The following is a 13,923-nucleotide window of genomic DNA, read 5'->3' as shown; positions in this document are numbered from 1 at the left end:
AGCCATATTGCTCAAGAACCTGAGTTTTGTCCTCTGATTTTCGCCCTATTGGCCAATTTTAAGCCTCCAAAAAATACGCTCCTGAATTATTCAACCAATCAAGAAATTCCTTTAAAATATTACCAGGAGCTGATGCAGGCGCTGATGTCACGCTCGGTCGATAAAGTCACAGTGAGTAAAATTCATGAAATTTTAAGGTTATGTTCAATTTTGTTTTTTTTCAAATCTTTCAAATCATCAAATTGAAATCATTGAAATACAAGAAATACAACGTAAATATTTTTAAAGCAATTTATTAGCACTTGTTTAACGTTCTATTTATAACCAAAAACAAAATTCGTGAGGTATATTTTAACAACTGCTATAAAATAATTGTTATTCGGTAGCTTATATAGTTAAATATTTTACAGATGACAAATTTTATGAATGAAACAAATTGTTTATAATTTCTATGTTGATTTTTATACAAATATAATATATACTTATATATTCAAATAAAAAAGGAAAAACTATATATAATCGTGATAAAGCGAATCGCTGTCATCAGAATTTTCTTATTAACAAGAACAGAGTTGCCACAGGTCAGGGAAATCAGGGAATTCAGGGAAGGAAAGTCAGGGATTTTTATTTAAAATACTGGAAATAATTAATTAAATTAAATTTATAGAAGAATTTTAGTTAAATACACTAAAAAAATTGTATTTTAAAGAAGTTACAAATGTTTGCAAAAAATTAATTTTGTTAAAGAATTTAAAAAAAATTCTAGTCAAAATTTCAATTATTTTTAAAAATAATAAAATTCTTCTCCAAAATTCAATTATTTTTAATAAATAGTAAACATTTCACAGAAATTCAACTATTTACAAAATAATTGAAATCCTGAGAAGAATTTTATTATTTAGGAAAATAAATGAAGTCTTGCAACGAACTTTTATTAAATTTTTTCGAAATAATTGAAATCCCGTGAAGAATTTTATTTTTTATTAAAATAATTGAATTCTTGTGAAGGATTTTATTAAAATGTTTGTAAATAATTAAATTTTTGTTTTTGAAAAATTTTATAATAATATTCTTAAAAGTTATTGAATTTTAAAAGGTTTAAATTTGAGAATCAGAATATTCTTTTGGTTCAGGGAAAAAGGAAATTAATTTTTTGTGGCAACCCTGAAGAATATATATGTGAAATATTGTGCAATTTATTACAATAGATTTTTGAATTATGATTAATCCTCATAGTTTTTTTACTGGAAAAAATGTGACAATTCTTATAAATATTTTGAAGATATATATAATGTTTATAGATTATAAATGAAAATTTAATGATTTTACAAATAATTGTCGAGAGATATTCGCAAGTTTTCTCTCTTTTATAAAATCGTTGTTTGGACGGAGTTAAAAAAATCATTTGTGGACGTACGAATCTGATTCAAGTTTAAAAATTAGATGAAAATTTTTCGTTAGTTAGTAAGAAAAAGGAAAAGAAAATTAGTTTAGGCATTTTTTTCAATTGTAGAAGGTGCGAAAAATTGTGGAGTAGAAAAATCTTGTATAGTCATGTGGGGGGGAGATCGCACAGTTGTAAAAAGCTGTGGATAAATTATTGTATTAATATGTCTTATCATTGAAATTTTAATTTAACGAAATATGAATGAAAAGTAAATCTTAAGAATTCTACAATAAAAGAATAAAAAATACTCAGTCAATTTATATAAACAGTTTGGGCAATCGACAGCGGAACTCAATTTTTATTTCTAGAAATAAAGTCGGCCACAAACTAAATAAAAAAACGTACTAAAATTTAAATAAATTTTTTTATTAATATAAAAAAAGTTACTAAAGAATCCAATTTGAAAATTAGAAACTTTTTCATGTTTTAAAAACATGAATTTAAGTAAAAAATAAATAAAAACTGTCGTGTTATAATTTATAGAAAATTAATATTCACGTCAGGGTTTTGAGAGTCAGCGAATGAAAGCTCTCGGTAATTGTGATGTATGTAGGCATTCTTAAATTCTAAAAAATTCGAAGCTAAAATTATTATTATTATATAGAGTGCACTGTGTGCAAATTGAAAGGAAAATTGCATGAAAGAGATAAGACAATGACAAAAGAATCTGCATTACAAAACTAAAAATATTCAAACATAATATTAATCGAAAGGGGAAGTATTTCATCTGTACAACCTAACTTTGTCTTGCAGAACTTTGTCGATTGTCTATGCTTCATTATTAAGAGTAATGGTATTTGTCGTCTCAATTATTTTTCACTTTTATAACAAGACATTGCAAGCTAATCACTGTCCCATAAATGAGAAACTCCTAAAATAGCTTCTAACTAAAAATCGAATTATGTTTTTATTGTGTGAAATATGGAGAATATTTATAAGAAAATCAGATATCTAATATCTATAATAATTCTGAACGAATGATCTAATGGCCTAAGAACTATATTGAGCAGAAGTTATGTAAATTTTTCTCTTTACATAGAATTAATGCTCCTGATGAAGATTTTTCGACAAATTCAAACTTCAAGTCTTTTTTTTGAAGTTTGAATCTACTTTTCTATATAAGTTAAAGGAAGCAGCATTGCAAACTGCGGAAAAAAATAATCAGTGCCCGGTGGTGCCCGGTGGCCTCTCTTTGAGAGAAAAAAATAAGTTTTCTTTTATGTATACTTGACGTTTGTTTTGCAATATGGAACCATCACTCATCCTGGTATTTGACTGGTGATGACGACATTATTGCCACCTGATGCTGTCGGTGGCGATGATGGTTCTTGCATAAGTGTATGCGTCTCCTCCTCCTGATCCGACAATGGTAATGTGACCGGCGTCTCTCGTGCCTCCGATGACTTGAGTTTTATTTGACTCGGCAATTCCGTGAGCACTGGTCCGTACTGCGAAGTGGAACCCACCAGCAAGTCAGTGGATGGATTCAAACCGCCCAACATCTTAATAGCAACGCGTACAAAAAAATAAAGTAAAGGATCGAACAAAGTGGGTTTTGAGATGCATGGCGATAAAATAATAAGCAAAAACATTCTATAATTTGCGTTTATGCGGTAGAAAAGCGAAAAATATAATAAGAAAAATGGCAAATAAAACACCATACCTGACCACCACCACCACTCAATCCCCCCCTTGGAGATTTGCTTCGTCGGAAAAATCGAAGCCACACCCAAGCAATACCCAAAAATAATCCAAAAAACATCATTGTTGCTCCCACTGCCAATGATCCACTCGAACCACTTCCCACGTGTTCCTCAACTTCCGTCGTCGCATCTTTCACTGGCGGCGTCTTCTTCTCCGTCTAAAAGCAAAAAATTACTCTAAATAAACTTAAAATCAAACTAAAATATAAAAATTTACACAAAAAATTTGACAAAAATAAATACATCAGAAAAATAAATCATCTCTTCTTTTATATAATCTTCAGGTTTGCCACAAGTCAGGGAAAGTAGAATTGGTCAGGAAAATCAGTGAAAAGTCAAGGATTTTTAGTAAAAGTACTGGAAAAAATTGAATTTTTAAAATTCATAAGAAAACTCTGAATATTTGTGTATTTTTTGTTTACCTCATAAACTATGAAATTACCACGAATTCTAATAAAAAACCTACAATTTTTTCTGTTTCTGACAATGATTTGTTTTTAAATAACTTAATTCTTGAACTACAATAAAAAACAAAAAAACAAAATTAAATTTTTGTGGCAATCCTGATCTTAGATAGAAAAAATAAATGAATCGATATAAATTGTTTTTTTCAACTCGATACTATTATGCAAGTAAATAAAGAAAAATTTATAAATAGTTTCTCTAATTACATCCTGAGCTTTGTTCATTGTTGAATCATCGTCAGAGGCTAGATGGACAATCAATTCTGTCAGGCCAGCGACAAAAATGCAAAACGAAACAGACAAAAGAAGCCACTCGAGCCATTTTCTCGAGCTAAATTTATGTCGTGAAAATAGTCTGGAAAAACTGCTCCTTAAACCACTGGTGATACGAGGATCCCTTCCATTATCATAGGCATAACCCACTGTTGTCGGTTGATAAACAGCACTACTTTCAGGCATATTTGCAAATTTTTTAAATTCTCGTTTCGTTTACCTGAGAAAAAGAAAAGAAAAAAGATCACTTCAAATTCTTCTTTTTAATGCGCACTCAATAAATCACAAATTTTTTTTTTCTTTTTTGTTTTTGGCACAATGCGACAATTGTCTCGATGGATTCTGGGACACTTTACCAGGTGAAATGAAATCAATGACGAGATAATTTCACAGATAAGTGAACACAGACGGAATACACAATAGATCCATAAGATGCTGTGCAACAAAAAAAAATTTTTTTTATTCTCTTTTTGTTCAAACTGGAAAAAAAAGAACTTGTTTACTTTGCACTTGGTTTTAAAAAAAAAATGTGAGTATTCACACAAACAATGGTTTTTTCATTGTTGTGTGTGATGACCTGCGTCAGCGTACTGTAATTATATATATAGATGATCCACTCAATAAAATTTTTTTCTCTTATTTAGTGACAGAAAAAAGAAAATTTTAATTCGTATCTTTATATTTCTTTGTGCAAATTTTGTTCTATGGGGAAACTTTGTTTATATTTGTGACAGTTTTGAGTTATAATTAGACAAAATAAGAGAAAAATAATAATGAATTAAGGTTAGGTGCGACACAGTTAATACTAGGGTTGTGAAGTTTCATGAAACTTTGGAAAATGAAATGTTTCATGAAAGTTTCATTGCTTCATGAAACATTTCAAAGTTTCAAGTTTTAAGCGGGAAATTTCAAATTCAATGCAAGAAAGTATAATAATTAACGCATATTTTGTTGTCAAAAACATGAAGTATTATTACTTACTTTAATATCTTTCTTTAATTTTTATAAATAAAATAAATAATTAAAAAATATATTAATAATTTAATTTTAAGTCACTCGTTAGAGGTAATATTTCAGGTAATTTTTAGTTAATATTAACATAACTACTCTCGTGTTTTCGGATGTAAACAAAAAATTTTCATTAAATTGTTTCGAACTAACCTAAAATTTCTAGAGATTATCTAACCTAAACTGACAACTGCGCATGTGCAAATAAAGCTTAATTATTGGTTCTTCAATGTTTCATGAAATTAATGAAACTTTCGCTTATGAAACATTGAAACTTTCAAATGAAAGTTTCATTGTTTCAATGAAACGTTTCATCACTCACAACCCTAGTTAATACACTTCATACACTTGAAAGTCGGATGAAAGTGGAGAATTTTGAATATATTGGATTATTAAATAATAATAAAAATTGTTAATTTTGCACCTTTTTGTGAAAATAAATATTTACATCTCACTTTAATAAACTAAAACACCATATGTTGAAGTGAGACATGTGTGTTATTTTTGTAAATTTTCTGATTTTTATACATGAACAGGGAGAGGTTTTTGATGATTTCGTTATTTTGTCGATTGGCATACGTGATACGTCATACGTAAATTAAAAATAAACATTTAACGATCTTTACAGTATATTACGTGCTATTTGACATTTCTACCTGATAGTTAAGTCAGGGTATCTCTGTTTAAATGTAGATAACTCACGTTAATGGAATTATCACCACGTGACTTTCGAATTTTAACTACCCAACCCTGTGTAAGAACGAATCTGAAGTAAGATCTGTCTGAAGTTAGTTGCTTTATGAAGAATGTTGACAAGTGTTTCGTTTGATTTAAATGATGTTTAGTCGTAGCATTTATTAGTAAATACTAGTTGTTAATTCCATTAATAACTAGTTGTTAAGTGTTCGAAGTATTAACAAAAGTTTCCTTTAGGTGTACAAGATGCGTGCCAAGTGAATCAAGAAGTTCGAAGTTATTGCATTCTCCCCGGCTATTGGAAAACGATACAAAGTTGCAGTTTTCTATTGAATACAATTTTATTTAAGGTATGTGATTCTTTTTTAAAAAACGAAAGGAACTAATTAAAAATTAGGTCTATTATATCAAATGTATACAATAGAAAATGTTCCATTTAACGTTAACATAACCTCAAAATTTACGAATTGATTAAGTGATTGTCATGATTGCTATTAAGTAATGAATTTATTCATTTATTTTGCAAACTTTTATTTTTAAATCTACTAAGTAGAAACAAATTCTTATAACAAGTTTTGAACACACTAAATTACAGAATAGAATACTCTTCATATTAACAATTTTTTCCCACATTTCCAACATTCTTTCTAGTAAAAATTTTCTATGTTTAAAAATTCTTTTAAAATTGAAAATATTATCTCCTTAAAGAATTAATTTAAAATTCAAACTAATATTAGCCATTTTTCCATATTACACATGTTTTTAATTTAATTTTTGCTTTTTACGTATACTTTTGTTTCTCACTTTCATTTGATACTTTTTTTTGAGAAGGAACTAGATTTACATTACATATCAAAATAGATTTTAAAATCACAAATTGAGAAGCTAATTTCTTATAAGCTACATTTTTAGAGCATTAATTTTTTTTGTGCTTATCATAATCATTCATTCAAGCTACTGCAAAAAATTATTTTTTCAATAATATTTGCTATAATAAACACAACCTTAACTGAATAGACTATACATTTATACAAAAAAGAAAAAATTTTGCGCATTATGCTGGATTTGAAGGTAATCCCATTGACCATACATCCAGTAGTTTTTGATCTTGTGGTCCCGCGCCCAAGCTCAACATTAATCCGGGAAGATCTCCTCTACAGCCTCTTCCTCTCATTGTATGAAGTACTTTCGCAATACTGCAATTATAATAATTATGAAAGAAGATTATAATAGTTTCTCAATACAGGGTTGTCATAAATAGAAAAAATTGAAGTTTTTTTTATTAGAATTCGTGGTAATTTCATAGTTTATAAGGCAAACAAAAAAGACTCCAAAATTCAGAATTTTCTAATGAATTCTAAAAATTTAATTTGTTTCAGTACTTTTAATGAAAATCTTTGACTTTCCTTGATTTCACTGATCAATTCTACTTTCCCTGACCAGTGGCAACCCTGTAATAGATCTTTCTTAGATAAATTTGAATTCTTTTTTACTAATTTAAACTCACTTTGCCCATTCCTCTTGTAAAGCTGCAAAATGAGATCTTAAAACCGAGTCCGTGAGATTTTCGTTCTCAATGGACTTTTCCATTTTAATTAAAAGTGTCGGTAGTTTCGGTGGTAACACTCCTGTCCATCTGATAACGTGTGATTGAGAATTTTCCGTCCTATGCTCAGGAGGAATTATATCAAGTCGACATACATGAGAACAAGGCAATGGAACCGCAATTGTAGTATCCACACCTGTAAATTGAAGAAAGAAATAATAAAATCTAGCAAATTTTTAAGGAGAAATTTGAAATATTGAACATACCAATGAAATTGCAAACATTAGAATCTAAATATTGAACAGCTTGTATTTGTACTCTTCGACATGCTTTCGGTACAAGAGAGCAAAGACTGTATAAAGATTTGAGAGTTGGCAATTTTGGACCTCGAACTAATACTTGTACGCCAGTGAGTACGGCGAATAAAATTTGCCTAAATTGTTCCCTTCCAAGAACTTCCCTTAAGTTACGTAAAATTGTCGTTGGACACGTATTCGTAACTTCATCAATTTGAGGAACGTCTAAGTCTAAATTTAAAGTCACTGGTAACTTGGCATTGAATAACATATATCCAGTAGGACCTCCTAAAATATACAATTGTCAATTGAAAAAAACAATATTTGTTAATTTAGGCTTTTTTTCGAATTTTTACACAAATAATTATTCAATGTTCACGTGATATTAGAATTAAAATTTACCTATATTATCTTTGAGATTAAAATTCATTTTATCGTCGAGCAGACTGAATGGTAAAACTTCAACAAAATGTCTTGCTCCAGCACTCAGAATCCACACTAGCCACATATGAATTCTGCAAAATAATTTTGTTTCATTTTTAAATAATTGGATTAAAATTTATTTAAAATCTATATTAACTTTTTTAACTATTATCTTGAATTTTTCGAATATTTTGATTTCAAATCGTACCTGACATAAACGTGTTTTTCGTTTGTAATTTTAGTGAGAGTTCTAGGATATTTATTCGCGTTCGCTTGTGACGAGGTTCCATTATTGGCATTTGAAAGACGAACGGCTCTTTGTGGACATTCGGCTTCTTCAATATTGTAGTTTCTCTCGGCATAGTCTTGTAATTCTCGTATCACTTCCTTCAAATTATCGACAAGAAAAGGCCACATATTCAACAGGAATTGTTTATCACGCATAAAAACAATGAAACTACACCAACGTCTAAAACCTCTTGCCTGAAAACAAAGTTTTCAAACAGAAAAAAAGAAATAATTACTGTTTCTTAACTATGTTGTTTTGATGAGGAAAAAAAATGATTTTCAATTACTTGAGCATCCTTCAGGGTAAATGTGTGACTTAAAACATGTCCTCGATTATCGTCTCCAAAATAACAAACACCTTCCTTTCCTGGGTGTACCTCGCAACTTAAACTCCTAAGAAAACGTATTACATTCTTTATAATGCAAGTAATAAGAATTTTAAATAAATTTTAAATTAAGCTGAAATTTATACCTAATACAAGCATGTTTCAATAAATTATCAATATCAATCAATAATGATTGTTGTGCCGATAGAAATGATGTTCTCGTTTCGTGTTCATTACTCAAATATTTTAAGTCACCTAAACTATGACAACCTCCACAATCTTGTTGCACTTCAGATTGAGGAGATGAATTTTTTGTAAAAATTTCCTTTGGTCCGTAAAATTTAAGTTTTTCCACATTTTGATTATCATTATTTTTATATGTTTGTGTGGTGAATATGATTTTTGGTCCATGCATTTCACAGAAACTGCAAAGAGCTATTGCTGCATTCATTTCTTTTGCTATTAGACGGAATAGTTTCAATAATTCTCGAAACTCAAGGCTGAGCCTGAATATTTTTTCGACGTTTCTTTGGTTTTAACATTACCTGAAACATTTGTAAATTATAAAGTTTGTTTCTTAGAAAATAATAAATAAAAATATCCAACATTCGGAAATTCTAAACAAGTATGTTTAGAAATAAATAAATTTTCAAAAATTGTAATTGAAGAGTTAATTAATAATTTAAGAGTTAGATTTAATTGTCGTTTTCTTTTGAATTTGCAAAGTTATTAGAGTTTTATTTACTTTGTTACGTTTTTAAAAGTTAGGAAATGGTGATAAAAATGGAAAGTTAACAAGAAATAATAAATAAATAACTTGTGGATTTGGTGGATTTTAAAGGGATATGTTTTTATAAGATGTAGACGAATGTTTTAATAAATATTTCGTTGAAAAATGTGAAGAACTTGCCTTTGTACTAATTAAAATCGGGTGAAATAATGACCACTAGGGGACTTGAGTTTATCAGCTTTCTCACGTGACAAACAAAAATAAAGACTAATGACACATGACGTTTTCACGATAAATAACAAAGCCTACATTTTCAACAACATCAAAAAGAGTCGTCTGCAATTCAATTTGCATTAAATTATACATAGATTGTCAACAAAAAGAGAAAATTTCAGTATAGAAAAAGACCAATTTATTGTATTTCTTTCTTTGTTTATCGCATTGAACTTAAGGCGTTCAGGCGCGTTTACAAATTTTTACAGGGTTGGGAAGTTACGAATAACCTTCCACGTCATCAATTAACCTACCCAATACTTATTACCGGTGTCGTTACTCGTTGACACGAATTTGTTAAAGTAAACTTACTTTTTCGGAAAAAATGGTTTTTTCTCCTTTACTCTTTAGTTATTCTTTAAAATATTTTTGTTCGCAACAAAATTGATTCATTTTGTGTCAAACTTCATTGAATTATTTAGTTTCTTGCTTTGTAATGAGTACAATGTTATTTTTTGTAATTGTGTTTACATTCGTGCTTCTGGTATTTTCGAGTATTTTCTGTTGGGTATGGCTGAGAAATCGAAAAGAAGAGAATAGTATCTGCATTGTTGTTTTCGGAGATATTGGAAGAAGTCCACGAATGCAATATCATGCAATTTCATTCGCGAAAGAAAATTTTGCAGTACATCTTATAGGTTATCCCGGTTCATCACATTTGAAAATATTTTCCGAATTTCCAAATGTTAAAATCGATTATCTTACATCGCCACCAGATTTGCAAAATAGTAATTAAAATTAGATTTAATATTATATAATTATAATAGTTATAAAATCTATATTTGGATTCCTTAATTGGATTTTTCAATTATCGTCAAATCGTTTCATTGTTTTCTATTTGTTATTTTCAGAAGTAACACGTCTTGTTTCGTACGCAGTAAAAGTTATTTGGCAATCTGTGAATCTTTCATATACTTTGCTTACTAAATGTCGTTCGTCTCATTTGATGTTACAAAATCCTCCTGCCATACCAACGATTCTAATATGCTGGATTTTCTGCTTTCTTTCGAATGTGAAATTTGTCATTGATTGGCATAATTATGCTTATTCGATAATGGCCATGAGTCTGGGTCGCAAGCATTTTTTGGTCAAGCTTGCAAAATTTATTGAATCGTTTTTCGGCAGGCAAGCTGATTATAATTTTTGTGTCACCAAGGCAATGAAAAATGATTTGCAAACTAAATGGGGCATAGAGTAAGAATTTCTAATTTTCAAATATTTTAGTATTGAAAAAAAATATATATTATTGTAACATATTGATTGATAATTTATTTTCACTTTAATTGTAACATATTTAATATTTTAATTTTATTAATTTTATTCATTTCATTAATTTCATTTTAATATTTTAAAGTAATTTTTCTTTTAATTTTCAGAGCGAATGTTTTGTACGATCGTCCACCAGAACGTTTCCGACCGATCTCAGTGGAAGAGAAGCACGCACTTTTTTTAATATTGGGCGAAGATTATGAAATATTCCGAGGAGAGAATGATACATGTACATTATTTACGGAAACTTTACCTAATGGTGAAATTCAAATGCGTTCGGATAGACCAGCTTTACTGGTTTCTAGTACCAGTTGGACGGAAGACGAAGATTTTTCAATACTTCTAAATGCTCTTGAAGGTAACGCTTAGTAGTTAAATAAAAATTAATATTTTCCCAATGTTAATTTATATTTATTCTATTTGTTATAATTTTCATAAATTTGTAATAATTGTAATTATATTGTTTTTATTTACAGATTATGAAGCATCTTGCATAGAAAACGATATGCAACTTCCAAAATTGTTGTGTGTGATTACTGGAAAGGGACCATTGAAAGATTTTTATATCGCTTTAATCGAGAGGAAAAACTGGCAAAATGTAACAGTTATTACACCTTGGCTTGAAAATGAAGATTATCCCAAAATCTTAGGTAAGTTATAGATTGTCAATTATTAATTAATAGCAAAAGTTACACGCGGAATGTGATATTCAATTTTTTATTATTATTTTGCAAATTACAAAAGTTTTATTTTCAAATATAAATTTTTGAATAATTTCATAATCAAAATTTAAAAAATTCACTTATTAAGTACATAATTAATTATTATTGTTTGACGATTTTTATATCCGTTTTTCTAAAAATTTTAATAAAAATCAATAATTAAATGTTTAATTTCAATTATTTAGAAACACGATTATTTTAGAAACTTGAAAGAAATTGTTCATAAAATTAAATTAAAATTATTAAAGATTATTATTTAAAAAAAATTCAAAGAAATTCTTCAAAAGAATTCAATTATTTTCATAAACAATACAATTCTTGGAAATAATTAAATTATTTAAAAAGTTTATAAATACTTTTAATAAAAATTATTTCATTTAAACGTTCGAAAGTTGTGGATTGAAAAAATTATTTTTTATTAGATAAATGGTGAAATTCACTTAATTTGACATCTTCCTTTCAGGTAGTGCAGATTTAGGAGTTTGTCTCCACACATCATCAAGTGGTTTGGATTTACCAATGAAGGTGGTCGACATGTTTGGCTGTGGACTTCCTGTTCTTGCCTACAATTTTGAATCGTAAGAATTTAAATTCATAAACATATTTCCATAATTTCGATTTATAATCTACAAAGAATGTTTCTCTTTCAGTTTGGATGAATTAATTCAACACGATGAAAACAGTTTGGTATTTTCTGATGAAAACGAATTGTCAGAACAATTGAAAATGTGGTTCAAGAATTTTCCCAATGACGAAATACAAAAGGCAAAATCGAGTAGATTCAAACAACAATTGGAAAAGTTCCGACTGATTAGATGGCATGGCAATTGGTCAGTCATCGTATTACCTTGCTTCAAGTGATGAAAATCTGAAAAGACTGCAATACTCTATTCCTCAGGTTTTTAAATCCCATCTTTTCTCATCTAATACGTTAAGTTTCGATTTAAGTTAGAATTTCTTTACGTTAACAAAAAAAGAATTTCAATTTTTTCTTAAGTCAATTTTACATTCCAAATATTTTTTCCTTTTTGGTAACGCATTTGGCGTTTTTTTTTTATTTTTGAATTATTACGTTAAAAAAAATCTTAAAAAGTGTTTATTATGATAACGTCTCAAAGACGATTTATCATCAAAAATTAGACCAAACGACTTTACTAGTCTCAAATTTAATATATAAAGATATATTTGTAATTTTATAAAATATTAGACTAGTTGGATATGAAAACACTTGAAATTAGAAATTACGAATCAAAATACACACTGCAGAACGAAATTTAACGTCTGTTATAATTATAATTATCCTAGCTTCCTAATTATTTTCCCAATTACAAGTCTTTTGACTTAAAATAAAAGAATCAAATTTATTAAAGAATATTTATTTACAAATATATATTTTGTAAAAAATGATTAATGCTGACAATTTCTAAATGTACAAAAAAAAAATTTTTTTTTGAGAAAAAAGAAGTAAATAATGTAAAAAGAACTTATATTGATGAAATGTTAATTGTATGTCAGGTACAGAGAAATTTAAACTAGAAGTCGTTCAATTTCTTGTTGAATCGCTGTTATTTGAGGCTTCAACTGGGAACCTTCGTTCACTGTTACGGAGCAAGCAACAACTGGTCGGGATACTCCGCAGGCACGTCCAAGGGCTTGTTTACTACGAACGAAAACGTAAGGAACGTTCTTGTCTTCACAGAGAAGTGGTAAGTGCAATAAAATTTCCAAAGGCTGCGCATCAGCTGCCATTACAATAAATTCCGAAAGTCCGCGATTCAATGTTTTTGTTGCTTCGTTCGCTCCTTTACGAAGTTGTTTATAATTCATGGCCTGCTGTACCAAATTTAATATCTTCGCCGTCAATGTAGCATCAGCCAAAGGGTACGCCTTCGGGTTAATTTCTTCAGTCTAAAAAGAAAAGAAATTGTTTTTAATTATGTTACAATTTCAGGGTTAGCAGAAAAATTTTAAGCAGAAATGTATTTTAATCGTCATGCAATCGATTAAAATACATTTTTTTTGTAGTGGTCATTATTTATCAAAAGTTTAGAATTTGTAATTAATAATTTTAATGATTAAATATTAATTTAGATTATTTAAAGGTAAGAAGTATATTTATGAAAAGTACCGGACACGTGGAAAACATAACCTCAAAAGTATCGACTATTCAACAATCGTAATTATTTCAATGAAAATTTGTTTGTTACTCACCATTTTTGTTTTACTCGATAAACTCGCTGTATGTCTCAGAGAATTAAAACCTCTCAGCGATTAAATTCGAAAATCGCTTCACTGAGGAACGGAAAAATAAGATTTTAAACGTTTACACAACGTTTAACAAATGTGAATAATGAAAAGGCATGCAAAGCGCGAAGAAGTGAAATGAAAACAGGGTGGGGAAATTGGATTGTAACCTTTTTACATAATGCGTAAAACAGAGCAAAAAAATTTGATTGGTC

The 13,923-nt window shown here is 28.7% G+C and overlaps 4 protein-coding genes across 7 annotated transcripts; 1 reads left to right on the top strand and 3 right to left on the bottom strand.

Annotated features, from left to right (window-relative positions):
• Nucleotides 1-1,176: 1,176 nt before the first annotated feature.
• Nucleotides 1,177-5,463, bottom strand: LOC122499556. Of its 4 annotated transcripts, none has more exons than XM_043607981.1 (4): nucleotides 5,320-5,463; nucleotides 3,822-4,107; nucleotides 3,111-3,308; nucleotides 1,177-2,949 (listed from the first exon to the last, which is right to left on the bottom strand). In XM_043607981.1, exons 2-4 carry the CDS (start codon nucleotides 4,071-4,073, stop codon nucleotides 2,707-2,709), a joined length of 693 nt encoding a protein of 230 aa, XP_043463916.1. In that variant the 5' UTR covers nucleotides 4,074-4,107; nucleotides 5,320-5,463; the 3' UTR covers nucleotides 1,177-2,706. The 4 variants fall into 4 exon arrangements, with proteins under 4 accessions (XP_043463916.1, XP_043463915.1, XP_043463917.1 ...); XM_043607980.1 differs by lacking the exon at nucleotides 5,320-5,463 and adding an exon at nucleotides 4,244-5,231; XM_043607982.1 differs by lacking the exon at nucleotides 5,320-5,463 and adding an exon at nucleotides 4,479-5,231.
• A 669-nt stretch (nucleotides 5,464-6,132) lies between these two features.
• LOC122499554 (folliculin) lies at nucleotides 6,133-9,569 on the bottom strand. Its single transcript, XM_043607977.1, has 8 exons — nucleotides 9,381-9,569; nucleotides 8,617-9,015; nucleotides 8,432-8,537; nucleotides 8,065-8,339; nucleotides 7,836-7,948; nucleotides 7,404-7,721; nucleotides 7,099-7,333; nucleotides 6,133-6,787 (listed from the first exon to the last, which is right to left on the bottom strand). The coding sequence occupies exons 2-8, from the start codon at nucleotides 8,919-8,921 to the stop codon at nucleotides 6,646-6,648; spliced, it is 1,494 nt and encodes a 497-aa protein (XP_043463912.1). The 5' UTR covers nucleotides 8,922-9,015; nucleotides 9,381-9,569; the 3' UTR covers nucleotides 6,133-6,645.
• Nucleotides 9,570-9,746: 177 nt separating this feature from the next.
• Nucleotides 9,747-12,737, top strand: LOC122499555 (chitobiosyldiphosphodolichol beta-mannosyltransferase). Its single transcript, XM_043607979.1, has 6 exons — nucleotides 9,747-10,201; nucleotides 10,325-10,667; nucleotides 10,850-11,100; nucleotides 11,219-11,392; nucleotides 11,928-12,042; nucleotides 12,115-12,737. Exons 1-6 carry the CDS (start codon nucleotides 9,910-9,912, stop codon nucleotides 12,323-12,325), a joined length of 1,386 nt encoding a protein of 461 aa, XP_043463914.1. The 5' UTR covers nucleotides 9,747-9,909; the 3' UTR covers nucleotides 12,326-12,737.
• A 196-nt stretch (nucleotides 12,738-12,933) lies between these two features.
• LOC122499557 (NHP2-like protein 1 homolog) lies at nucleotides 12,934-13,847 on the bottom strand. The gene is made up of 2 exons (XM_043607984.1): nucleotides 13,676-13,847; nucleotides 12,934-13,372 (listed from the first exon to the last, which is right to left on the bottom strand). Exons 1-2 carry the CDS (start codon nucleotides 13,676-13,678, stop codon nucleotides 12,992-12,994), a joined length of 384 nt encoding a protein of 127 aa, XP_043463919.1. The 5' UTR covers nucleotides 13,679-13,847; the 3' UTR covers nucleotides 12,934-12,991.
• Nucleotides 13,848-13,923: the final 76 nt, after the last annotated feature.

Source organism: Leptopilina heterotoma, unplaced genomic scaffold (genome assembly GCF_015476425.1).
Source record: "Leptopilina heterotoma isolate Lh14 unplaced genomic scaffold, ASM1547642v1 Lhet_169, whole genome shotgun sequence".
Classification (NCBI taxonomy): Eukaryota; Metazoa; Arthropoda; class Insecta; order Hymenoptera; family Figitidae; genus Leptopilina; species Leptopilina heterotoma.
Note: the sequence above shows the minus strand (reverse complement) of the source record. Positions and strands in the feature narration are given on the sequence as shown.

Coding starts and splice junctions, on each gene's coding strand:
- LOC122499556 (XM_043607981.1), bottom strand. CDS start 4,073: ATGCCTGAAAGTAGTGCTGTTTATCAACCGACAACAGTGGGTTATGCC. Junction 3,309..3,821: donor CAATGAACAAAGCTCAGGAT/GTAATTAGAGAA, acceptor TTTTGCTTTTAG/ACGGAGAAGAAGACGCCGCC. Junction 2,950..3,110: donor TGAGTGGTGGTGGTGGTCAG/GTATGGTGTTTT, acceptor GTTGCTATTAAG/ATGTTGGGCGGTTTGAATCC.
- LOC122499554 (XM_043607977.1), bottom strand. CDS start 8,921: ATGAATGCAGCAATAGCTCTTTGCAGTTTCTGTGAAATGCATGGACCA. Junction 7,949..8,064: donor GAAAAACACGTTTATGTCAG/GTACGATTTGAA, acceptor ATTATTTTGCAG/AATTCATATGTGGCTAGTGT. Junction 7,722..7,835: donor TAATCTCAAAGATAATATAG/GTAAATTTTAAT, acceptor TGTATATTTTAG/GAGGTCCTACTGGATATATG.
- LOC122499555 (XM_043607979.1), top strand. CDS start 9,910: ATGAGTACAATGTTATTTTTTGTAATTGTGTTTACATTCGTGCTTCTG. Junction 10,202..10,324: donor GCCACCAGATTTGCAAAATA/GTAATTAAAATT, acceptor TGTTATTTTCAG/AAGTAACACGTCTTGTTTCG. Junction 11,101..11,218: donor ACTTCTAAATGCTCTTGAAG/GTAACGCTTAGT, acceptor TTTTATTTACAG/ATTATGAAGCATCTTGCATA.